The following is a 12,418-nucleotide window of genomic DNA, read 5'->3' on the forward strand; positions in this document are numbered from 1 at the left end:
ACTCCGTATCAAGCTTATTGGGCAGAGTCAATAAACATGCTTTTTCTGGATCAATAGCAGCAACCAAGCTCCAACATTCTTAACATCTGCCTACTACTTTTCCGCTTCATCTAGTGCCACGTCGCAAAAAGTATTCATTTTCCGCGCACAGCAACAATAACAACAACACACAGGTAACTGAAGCGCAACGAGCTGATGTAATACGATACACACTGGAACACTCCATCCAAAATATGGTGGGCTCAGATCCCAAACAAAAAAACCAAACGGTAAGCAAACTGCTAGCCGGCAAACTTTGACCGATATTTTGTGTCGGATAAAAATGGCTACAGAACAGAGTGCACGGCAGCCAGTCAGAAGCTGGTTCCCGCTAGTGCCCACTCGAGGATTGCATGGCAGAGCAATGTTTTGCCCGGGACTGGGCCATGGCAATCCGGGAACCTCGATGGCGACAATCCGTGCGAATGCGCGGAGTCTGGTACACTGGCGTGCTGGTATTCCAGCTAGCAATACTCAGCAAACATCCCATTTATTCGCTCGTGTCACCTTCCCCCCCGCGTCCCCGTGATTCGCGAGCATAAAGTTTATTGTCATGAAAATTTGATTAGGATTCCGACTGGACCGACTTTGCTTTGGGTTTGGGTTGGTCCTGGTCCTGGTGCTGCTGCTCCTATTTCGGTTCCTTGGCTCTCTCTCTCTCTCACACACATACACGGGCTCGACATACGAGCGAACGATTCAGCCGTAACCACTTCACGGCTACAGACACACACACACACACACACACAGACACAGTGTGCGCACTCTTGCTAGCTTCCAACGCCGAGCGTCAAGCTTGGTGGCGTAACTTGGCTGCCGACTATTGGTTGCAGATACTCTTCACAACTCCCTAGACCTCTTTTCTCCAGGCAGACCGGCAGGGCTCCGAGTTCTGCTGCAATCCTTTTTACGGCCCCCCTCGGAACCCTCGGCAAGTTCCCCTCGAGGCCATCACGAGTCCTGGCAGGATGTCGTTTGGATTGAATTTTCTTCTCATGATTTTTGTAATTTAATAGACCGGGATCGCACACGAATCGGGGCGGTTTTTTCGTTTTTCGCTAGCTCCATCTTGACTTTTGTTTCTTCTGCTCGCCCCTGGCACTGACTACGGGGTTTTAAGCGAATCCAACAACGTGCCCGGCACTTGATTCAACCCCGTGGCACCTCCGTCCAGCAGCTCATTTCTCGAAGAAGCACCGTCCAGAGCGGCGCAGTGCGCTCGTGCGTGAAGTGTTTGGCAAAGTTGGTACCGCTTTCGCTTCACTCCAAACTTCCCACATGTCGTGCTGTCCTCGTGAGAAGGACTTCGGGCATCCTTAAAAGTGATTTCTGTGCAGCGACTGTACCGCGTGGTGCGCGCGGTATGGAATGTAAAGTGTTAAACTACACGTTTATCAAACATTACTCTTCGTTTTGCTGCATTCGCAAGCGTCACTCTTGCCTTCTTATCCTTGTCCTGCGACACGTTCAGCACAAATTTGCTGAACTGGTAATTGAATTTCGCCCGTCCCGAGTCGGACTAAAAAGTTGGCCGGATCGGAGCTGTTAACCTGCTTTCCTCTCACCATCAGGAACTACGGCGCATCTTTTGGGACCCAAAAACCATTACAGAACTCTTTGCTCTCGTGAGTCCTCGGTGTCTGGTGGCGGTTTGAACACAGTACAACCGCATGGAGCATATGTAAGATTTCAAATAAACGTCGCGGGCAATATCTTGATCCTGGCGAAAGTTGAGGTGTTGAGGTGTGGCTCCGGCTTCCGCCACCTAACTTTGGCGCAAACTTTCGTTTCTCCCCCCCTCCCCCTCGCCCTCGTGGGACCATATGCATTGACGCCAGTGGGGCCACGAAAATAGTTTTGCATGAGAGGGTCTCGCGATCGGATCAAATGGGTCCCGGACTGCGGCCACCGTGGGATCGGCGATGAAACATCGGGTTTCTTGCCAAAAACTTTGGCATCGCCTTCGGGGCACCACACTGGGGTCTCTAGCATGGGGATTTTCCGTAGCACCTTGGTCTGGGCGGTTTGATGCTTTAGCTGCCAGTTCCCAGCGGAAATTAAGAAGTTGGACAAAGTTTTGCCCTCGATGATTTCATTCAACGACCCGTGGAACCAGAGGACCCAAGGGAAGGGGTGGCGGGGCAGGGTTAACGAAGCACATCATTATCATCGATGACAACGCGGTTCGCGGTTTGCGAATACGGATTATGATGGTGCTCTGTTGCTGACTTTCCGGGGCCCTTACCCCGCGTAGTATACGATTACCGTTAAGTGAAAGGACAGGAAACATTGCATTCGCAATGGATGTAGCGAGAAAGGGACAGCTAGAGTGACAGCTCTTTAAGAGGTGAGAGATGATAACCTTCGTCTGGCCAGGTACGCGTAAGATTCCATACCGAACATCGATCGTCGGTTCCATTGACGTCTAGCGTCGTTCCCGCATCCCGTTCCGGCATTCCGGCATCATCGATACCGTACGTGTTTACGGGACCATCATCCGAAAACCATCACTCTTCGGTGTGCCACGTTTATCGTATCATTACGGTAAGCAGCAGCAGCACCGGCAGCGGCGGCTAAAAGCAACGTTAACATTGTTTCAGGCGCATAAACACGCAATCCATTTCGCTCGATTGGACAGAGGCGCACAGCATCGCACACGTCCGCATCACACACACACACGTGTACACGCACATGGGCCCAGCGATGGTGGAATGAAATATGTGCCTTCTACCTCTGCTCTTCTTTTGTTTTCATCTTGACTGAAAGCATTTTCCTCGCTTCCGTCAGCTTTCACGACGAGACGAACCCCAAAGTATGTTCTTTTTCGTCGAACCGTCCTCGTGAGTGATGCTGTGCGCGTGCCTGTGTGTGTGTGAGTGTGGCGAATCATTTTTATAAAAGCCCAAGGCCCCAGATCTCGATAACGACGGGTTTTTAATAAAAACAACCCCCAATGATAGCGATCCAATGGTGAAAGCTTCTCAGCAAACGGCTCAAGGGGCTCGTTCGTACGAAGAGAGCGGAAGGCGGAGAAGGAGAAGGGAAATCCCCCCCCCCCTTCTCCCCGGTTGTACCGCAATTCAAAAAATGAATCTCAATTTGTTTTTCATTCTACGCTCGCACACGAAATGGCCCCTCGCGTCTTCTGTCTTTGTTTGGGCGCGCTCGTGACGCAAAAAGGGAAAAACTGACATTCTAATCGCCACGTTAAGCTCCCTGGCTTGTGTGTGTGTGTGTGTTAAGTATTCAAGGCAACATCATGAGCGAGCGAGTCATTTGTGAGTACCCACGAAGATGAAGATGTACCCGGCGTGAGCTGGACCTCATTTCGGCCGAACGCAAGTCTCTAATTCCCGATGAGTCATTCGGCAGATCCGCAGAAGCGAACACAGCGTTCCAGTGTACCGGTAGTGACGATAAATTACAAATTACGCGTTCGTGTTCGTGTAAAGCGCGTGAAAATGAAAATGCTGAGGGCATTGGGAAGTTGGCAAATAACCATGAAAGGCAAACCCACGGCGGTGTTGGAAACAGTTGGTACTGCTGGCCGTAACCAAGAGTCACTCTGTAGGGGGTGGTAGGGCAATTGTTAAGAAGATGTGTTGTTGTAGATGGAATGAAGCAGAGAAGAAACGAACGAACAACACATCAGCATCCGAGAAGGAGCTATTCTGCATTCGAAGATGATAATGTGCCCCGTCTCGAGGCACAGGGGTGGGCTTGTGGTGGTAAGTGGATGTAAATTATGTGACAATATGGCATGTCGACTGTTGTCGTCGTCGTCACAAGATGGCGGCACACAATCGCGATCCGGTTCCGTCACAAACATCATTAACCAACAAACAATCAAACAATCGTCAGACAACAACAGAAAGCACAAACAACAATAATGCGAACAAAGAATACAACGTGACAGTGGTGGTGGTGGTGGTGATTGGTGTGAGGTGAGGGTTAGGACATATGCTGGTAGAGCTACTGGTGGTGGTGGTTGTTGTTGTTGATGGTGGTTTTATGAGTATGTTTCGTGTTTCATGTTGAACTGACGCATAGCATGCGTAGCAATGGCGGGAATTACAAGGAGGAGCTCGCTTGTGAGGTCAAATGATGTGCAGAAACAAGGGAAGGACTTTCAGCAGAGCCAATATGCTTGCCAATTAGAAGAGGGCCCGAAGATGCTCCCAACCCAATCATTACCCTTCGATCATTGATCATGGATACGAGTTGTTGTGTCGTGTTGGGTTATAATGGTGAGGGTATTTAGAGACATTTTGATAAGAATTTACTGGAGATCCCACTCCCGGGGGGAATGCATGTCTTTTCTCTGTCTGTGTTTGATGATTTCGGTATGCGCACGCGGGAATCGGAGAGCATTGGAGCAAAGGAAAAGGTGAAGCTCGATGGAGAAGGAAGCGGAGCTGGAGACGAGCAGGAAAAGGAGGAGAGGGGAGGGAGAGAGGGTCACAGCGAGGTGTAGGGATGTACCGTTGGCACAACTTACCTGTTTGTGCTGGTACCAGAGCTTCGGCAGGAAGATCAACCCCAGCGTGACGGTGTTGGTGAGCTGCGAGCGCACGAACAGGGCAAGGAACAGGGTCGACGGATTGAACTCGTCCAAGTACCAGAAGCGCAGAATGTAGAAGGTGGATGAGACGAGAAACTCGATCAGTATCGAGGCGACCAGAAACTGGCGCTCCTGCAAGAGAGAGAGAGAGAAAGAGACAGAAACAAATGAGTTTGACATTTGGTGACGTCAGCAGGTTAAGTAGCAGAACCGTCAGGCCTCTTACCCGAAACTGTGTGTTGGCATTCCGGCTGGCGATGGCCAGCTGTAGACCGAAGCCCAGTATCAGCAGCTCACCGGCCTGGGTGACGTAGTCCCAGCGTAACGGGCGGCACATGTTGGACGCGACCTGCTCGGTAGCGTCCAGCGTTCCCACCTGGCCGCCCGTGGCCGGTACCGGGCGTTCCATCTGCCACACCAGCTCGCTGTACTGCAGAAAGTCGAGGCTGGTCGCGGTGAAGGCGGCCAGGTAGCACAGCACCGCCACGATCATCGCGCACAGGTAGCGCAGCAGATCGAGATCTCTCACAACCCATCGATGAGCTTTACGGGTGCGGAACTCCACCAGGTGACGGTACAGCTTGAGCACGATCGCACCGTAGCAGATGATGAAGCCCAGCTCGCGGCACCACGGCTCCAGCAGGCACCGCACGTTCGACGCCTGCAGGAAGTGCAGTGCAACCTGACAGAGTGAGAGTGAGAGTGAGTGAGAAATGAAAAGAAAAAGAAAAGGAGATAAAAGCACAACACATCAGGCGAATGGCCATCGTATCCGGTTGGCACGCGCGTCGCCGGAAGTGTAACAGATGCGCACGACCCCCAACCGTCAGACCACCTCATAAATCATGCCAAATGGAATGCCAATAAAATGGCGACCGGAAAGACGCAATAGACGACGCCGACGCCGGCGTCGCCTCGCAGACTCACAGGGAACCATAAACTCAATCGTCATCTCCATTCACTCGTCCGCCTACCCCCCCACCCGGGGGGAGGTCTGTCAGCCGCAGACCGGAGCCGATTCGGTCTAATCAACGCGTTCGACGCGCGACCCGTCATCGCCATCAAGGTTCACCGATTCGACCTTCGACACATTCGCTGCTCGTTTCGTTTGCCGCGCTGGTGACGCTTTCGTTTGATGTAGTCGAGAGGGGCTACAGCCTCGTTATGAAGACCATCGTCGGTGACGACATCATTATAGACTGACGTCCTTTCGGCGTGTAGATTGTAGGGCTCTAACTTCACGTTTTTTGTGTGCTCACATAACGACGTTGACGGTGCGAGTTGTGAGAAATCAAACGAAATTTCGATTCAAAAATGGTGTGTGTGTGTGTGTATGTGGCTGGTTGGTGCTACAGTTATGCAAACGAGCCCAGAGATCCAGCAGATGGTTCTGGAACGGCTCTATTCTTCAGCGAGTGTCAAATGATCTGCCACATACGATGGAATGCGAAGCGAGTGAGAAGCGAAAGGGCATCACTATGAGTCGCGATTGAAGCGAAAACTTCGACATTGGTGCACTATTGCTGATAAACGATTGTTGATTTGCTTCGGAGTAAAGTACAAACCCTTCCAACCCACTACTCGCTTCATTTTCGATTCAACAAACCGCCCCCGAAAAAAAGAGGGAATTGTGGGCTGTAGCAACGAGTATATAATGTTTCATCTCCTCTGGGAACCAACACAAAGCAACGAACTGGAACACGTCATTGACAAACCATTCGCACAGCACTATCGGTATCTTTTTTTCGGGCTACTATGCTGCTTTTGCTATTTATATATCCTGTGAGCAAGCAAAAAATACACCCCTTCCCTTCCAGCACACCCCTCTTCTACTGTTTCTGACCCCTGAGCACATGGTCACAAAGCTAGTTGGATCATGGGGGTGGCCGATGCGGGGTGTACGCTTTTACAGGGGTGAAAGTGATGACTGTCCAGAAATTTCTATAAAACCAGCAATCCGCTCCCGCACGCACGTCCAAAAAGGATATTCGATGGCGAGTTGCTCCGGGGCGTGCTGACGGATCCATCATGGCGTGGATCGTGTGGGAACCTTGGGGTGGGGTATCCGATGGCCGATCCGATTCCGTTTCTGTTTTCATCATTTACTTTTTGCTGGTGTAAGCCGCCCATATAGTACCATGTGCTTTCACGATAAGCTAGTGTGCGTGCAAGGGTTTCGATTTATGATGAAATCAACGAATGCTTTTGCTAAAAATTGAACCCTCCCCCCGCGCCCCCGCACCCGTCGCCTCCACCAAGGGCGAGAAAGATGAGATTTTGGTTTGGCCATTATCCGGCAGCCACTTCATCATACGATATGATATGTTGCTGCGAACTGCCAAGGTCGTCTAGGACGACCAAACAACTGGCACGTGGCAACGGGAGTCCGTTGTAACGGTGTCCTCTGCAACCACACACACACACACATGTTACTGGCTGTAGGTTCTGATTTTGAGATTGATGTTGACGCAAGAATACTGGAGACCTTCCTATGCTGCTCGCTGTTTTCAGTAACAGCAAATCAATGGTCACTGTTGTTATTACACTCTCAGCACGGGAAAACATTCGAAAGGACCCCGCCCCAAACAAATATCCGGTGTGATATTATTTTAAAGAACCCAACGAAGCGAGACCGGAGCGGCTCTCTGTTCCATTCGTTTGCTGCCCATTTGATGTTGTTTATTTATGTATCTCTGAATGTCTGTTTCCGATTTAGCACAACCGAGCTCGCGCTTGTGAAATCATCTGGTTAATTAGTATGTCACATAAGCATTTTCCTCCTCATTTCCTCACACACACACATGTACACACGGTCGAACACAGTGTGAAGCGGCGTGCGAGCGGAATGGAAACATAAATTGATTCTCAACCGTCAATTGTGCCTCCGACCTCCGACCGATCGAACATCCGCAATTTGTGCCAATTCAATTATGGTTGCTGTGCATGTGCATGGCAGATGGCAAGGTGAGTTCGCGTAAAGCTCTACCACCTTCCGTGGGGTTGGGGGTGAGCCCGTAATCACTGAGCACAGGTCGGCGTGCATCAACAGATGTGCCGTCGCACGTTAATGTGCCTTGTAAGGCCTCAATTGGTCGTGTTCAGATGCATGTACGAAGAACACGGTGTGTAGGTCTGCATCCGAGCAGCAGTTAGCTATCCGCCGGTCCAATGGACTCGTGTAAACCAAATTGAACAGTGTAGGGACGGGGAATTGGTCTGATTGGTCCGGATAGTTGCTCATTCGAATGATTTTTCACTTTTGGGAATTCCCAGCAGAGGACCTGTTACCGTGGCAAATGGAATTGATTTTCATACCGTACTGTTCACAGCCTCACGTATCCATTTACACTCCCGTTCATCTACTCAGTTGCAGGCTAGAGCTTCCAACACAGCCCAACAATCGGTTTGCATGCACCGTGATGGTGGATGCACCGCGGGTTTGTGGCCACCAGCAGCTCACTGTTGTCATGGGTACGTCCAGCGAAAAGAGCCATCGTGCGCCATGTTTCGTAAATTTGAATGCTCATTAATTTTGGCCCACAAAGCACAAAAACGGTGGTCGTGGAACACAAGCACTGGAGGCACTGGCAGAGCCTGTCTGCGGTCTCTGTATCACATAGCAGGCGCCAGGAACCACGTCCACTGAATTATGAAACTTCTCATTAGCAATTCATCCGTAAACGGTCCCCGGGATGGTGCGCTCACCTCCCTCCCAATTCTGGTCCCCATTGGCCAGAGGGGTGAGGGTTAAGCAGAGTAACCCGGACAACGCGTTACGTGATTCGGCAGCGGTGGAAAAACCGATACTACGGACGGAACCACAGTATCAGGTTGGGTGGAAAATTGGGAAAACTACTTCTCCAGCTCGGGGAAGGCAGAGGAAACGGGAGTGAGGCTGACGTTGGCCAAAATGGGGAACGAAGCAACGGGCGTCGAGCGTGCCGAACACCATCGTCAGCGAGCTGCAACTTTAATGATAAATGGAAACTTTTGATTAAAATTGTTGTACAACGCACCCCACAGTTGCCGGTGGTGACCGGGGTGCTGGTGCCGGGATGAAGCCGGGCAGTCACGTCCTTGCTGGCGGTGGAAAAATATTCTGACCCTCAAACCGCCCTTCCCGCCCTCTTGTGGACACAACTTACAAAACTCGGAACCGGCGGAAGAGGTCTCGCACTCCGCGTTCCTTTGTTTTCCACCCCCCGTTTTGCCTTTTTGGACATTTTCCGAGGTTAATTTGGCTTCTCCTCCTCCGGGCCGCCGGAGAATGGGCTGAGGTTTTTTAAAGCGTGAGTTTTTCGAGATAAAAAAAAAACAAACCAAGAGGGAGGAAAATGGCGGAACAGAAATCACAACTTCCGACATGTTCGACCGACCGAAGAGTTCGAGACTTTGTTTAAAGATCTTTCCGGGGTTTTTTTGGGGGCCGCCACGTTTGGGAGCAAGGCATAGGGATTGCATTTTTGATGATGTTTCACTTTACCTCGACCCGGGTTTTAATCCTTTTTTTGTGGGCACTTTTTGTTTTCTTCTTATCGCGAATCTTTCGCGTAACAGATTGTGTTTAGGTGGCAGGCCGGCTGGCCGGCAGGCCCATCAGACGCGCCAGGTCGGACCCGGGGTGGTTGTTGGACAAAATTAAATTAATTTGTTTTTTTTTTTCAGGGGGAGTCCTCAGCCCGGCAGCGTTTGAGCGTTTCATTAACCCTCATCCAGCATTAAATAAGATTTTTCTCATTTTGCGCGCTCGAGCGATCGACCGGGTGTTAATCGTGAGTGCGCAGAACAGCAACAGCGTGTTTCGGCAGCATTCCATTTTATATTGAATTGAACTGAAGAGGGGTTGGTGCTACTTACCGCTAAATATAGTAGTAAAATGCCGAATAAAATTGTTTCTAAAATGGTCCACATCCCGGTGGCAATTGTCTGCAGAGAGAGAAGAAGAAGAGATAATGAGAAAGAAAGAGAGGACATTTAGGAAGTGGTAAGAAAGAAGAGAAGAAGAAAAAGGGAACCCTTACCTTGCACTTCCGTTGGCGGAACACAATTAACGCTAACACTAAACAACAAAGCATGCAAGCTCCTAAGATAGCACCGATCGTCGCCTTCATCAGCGTTTCCGTGCTAAAGTCCTCGTCCGGGCTGTTGCAGCTGCCGGCCGAGTCACACTCGCATGCACTCGGGCACGGAATGCAGCTGAGGGAAGAGAGAAAACGTCAGGAAAAAATAAGAGACCCAGTTAGAGCCCTCCCCGAGTTCTGATCGCCTCACGAGGGCGCCGATCCTCACCTAAAGTTTGTAATGTTGCCATCGTTTTTGTCGGACGAAAAGCCCTGTATCGATTCGTTGGGAATGTAGTAGTCCGGCCGGCAGACGCAGGTGTACTTGCCCCGCGGTTTCGACGCATCCAGCTCCGACAGCAGACAGAAGGTCGATTCACGATCGCACACATGCCGACGACCAAAGATGGCTTCCAGTGCGTCGTTGCATTGATCCACATCCGCCGCAATGAAGGCCGATGCCACGATCCTGCGAAAAAAGGGACGATGGAGAGAATGAGCGAAAAACAAAATGGTCGATTTTGTAATATCATCTGGCAGGTTTTGGGATTGGTTTTGAGGGAGAAAAAGACGCAAAAGACGGGACGCTTCAGGGGATGTTGCCAGAAAGTCAGTTTGCCACAGTTTGTAGGTCGTTTGTTAAAAAAAGTTACCCCAAGTCTGACGCCTCCATCTCGAAAAAAGCTACAAAATGAAGGAGAAGCACGAGGCAGTGGCCAAGGAACCAAGAAAATGGTCCTTACATGCCTTCGGGCGAGCACAAGAGTGAAAAACTTGAGTAAATTGCCACCGGGCTCTATACTTGTGCAAGTAACGCTACACTACACTCTGTCTGCCTATATGCCGGCGTCTATCCCATTCCCTCGGTCACAGAGAAGCGTATAAGGCAAAGCTCAAATGTCCAACCACAAAAGATCTGGCCTAGGGTGCAGGCTAGGTCGCCTTATCGTACCATGGCAGGACCCCCGGGGGGTGTGACAGTGAAAACGGGGTGGATAAATATTTATCTCCATCTTGTAAGGATACTGCGGCACACCGAGGGGTGGAGGGGCATCTTTTGTGCTGGGCATACGAGACATGGAGGATAAGAAGCCGGGTAGCGTGAGAGGACGTTCCATTGCTCCATTTCGATAGGATGTTTGATGTAACGGAGATGGTTTTCCACCCAGCTGACCGTCTCTGCCTTTGCGTCCGTGCCTTTGGACGGTGGCCTCCGAGAACGTTGGAGGCGCTCAAAATTTTATGTTTTTATCAACCAATGGTAAACCAGAGGGAGACCAACATTGAACTCGAGGCTCGGGGTCAACTGTCGACCCGGGGCGTTTGCGGCAGCAGTTTATGAAACGTACCACCATACATCAAACGCTAATGGTTTCGTTTGTCGACGCAAGAACCACACCGAAGCTTGTTAGTGTTGCAATAACATTTTCTTCAGCTTCTTCTCGAGCGAATATCCGCCCGGTTCCAGCCGGCCAGCCGGCCAGGAAGTGGAATGCAAATTCGAATACATTATTTGTACAAAGAGAGAAAGAGAGAGACAAGCAAAGAGCGGACGAAGCACCGAATTATGCTTGATGTTTATTTTTATACTTTATGTTTTCGAGCAGGACTTTATTTGTAGCTCTAGCAAGATTTGAGGCTGCCGGGGAGCTCTTTGGACAAGTATATTTAATCAAAGAAAAAGGTCTGCCCATCCGGCTGATGGAATCTTTTCGGCTTCCTGGCACGATCTGCGGTGCACAGTTTGGGATGCCAAGAAATTTAAAAAAGGTTTTTTGGATTTACAAAAGTTTGGAAGTTGCACTATAATCAAGAGATTATTCTTTTGTAATCGACTATGACATAAGGGATAGAGAAAGATTCAGATGATTTCAATGTTGTATCAGAGTCCTGTAATGCTGAACGGAATAACCCTGAATCTGTGCTTCTGAGGAGAATCCTTCCATGACTAATAAGACGAATAAAAGAGCTGTTGGATACATTCACAACAACCCACACTAGTATTTTTTTTTATTTTTAAAGAGAAACATTTTACGAGAATCGAGAAAGAAGGTACCATTTATGGCTCTAGCCACGGGATGCGAAATTGTTCGTATTCCGAAAATGATTTCTTCATGGAAAATTTTGTTTTCCTCAAAGATGTCTATCCTAAACTCAGCGAGTGACGTTCACAGCTCACTGATGCGACTTAAAAAACCTTCTATTGTAACCGGCTTTTGAATGCTAAATACCTCCTTTCCAGAAGTCATTTGCTGATTGATATAAGCTGCCTCGGAATTCAAATTACGATCTTACAAATTCTTTCTGCTCTGACAAGACATTGGAACGTACGTAATGGCCTTTTAGGTAGAGTTTCTTCAATTGTATCTTTATCACGTCTTCACTTAGCTTGAATCCTTATCCACCGTGCTTGAACAAGTTTAATGAGTACAAACTCATCAAAGTACAACAGGAACCGAAGGCGCTGCTTCTCACTTTTAAATGACTTCTGGAGTAAACTTGTTGTGTAACGTTGAATAGCGAACGGCACAAAGTCTTAGCGTGGCTTCACTCCTGCGAAACGATCCTTTTCCAAGTCACAGGGTCGTGCGCGTGTGCACTTTGTTCGTTGTGACAGTCGCGGCCAGCAAGCGGCAGACAGTAACGATGAAATAATGTTAATTAACTTCTCACGAAAAGCACTTCCTTTCGTTTTGTCCTTTCCTAGCAGAGCTTTGCTGTCTCTTTGGGCAATGGCCATCGTCACTTTCAAAATGGT

General features: G+C 49.6%; 1 protein-coding gene across 8 annotated transcripts in view; it reads right to left on the bottom strand.

Moving 5' to 3' along the window:
- The window catches only part of LOC125948445 (probable G-protein coupled receptor 158), a 51,650-nt gene that overhangs the window by 11,515 nt on the left and 27,717 nt on the right, over positions 1 to 12,418 (bottom strand). For all 8 annotated transcript variants that reach the window (XM_049674497.1, XM_049674495.1, XM_049674493.1 and 5 more), the window contains exons 4-8: positions 9,890 to 10,129; positions 9,622 to 9,796; positions 9,458 to 9,526; positions 4,827 to 5,282; positions 4,538 to 4,732 (exon numbers count right to left, since the gene is read on the bottom strand). In XM_049674497.1, the coding sequence (XP_049530454.1) occupies positions 4,538 to 4,732; positions 4,827 to 5,282; positions 9,458 to 9,526; positions 9,622 to 9,796; positions 9,890 to 10,129 (1,135 nt within the window). The remainder of the gene's footprint in view (positions 1 to 4,537; positions 4,733 to 4,826; positions 5,283 to 9,457; positions 9,527 to 9,621; positions 9,797 to 9,889; positions 10,130 to 12,418) is intronic.

Source organism: Anopheles darlingi, chromosome 2, assembly GCF_943734745.1.
Source record: "Anopheles darlingi chromosome 2, idAnoDarlMG_H_01, whole genome shotgun sequence".
Classification (NCBI taxonomy): Eukaryota; Metazoa; Arthropoda; class Insecta; order Diptera; family Culicidae; genus Anopheles; species Anopheles darlingi.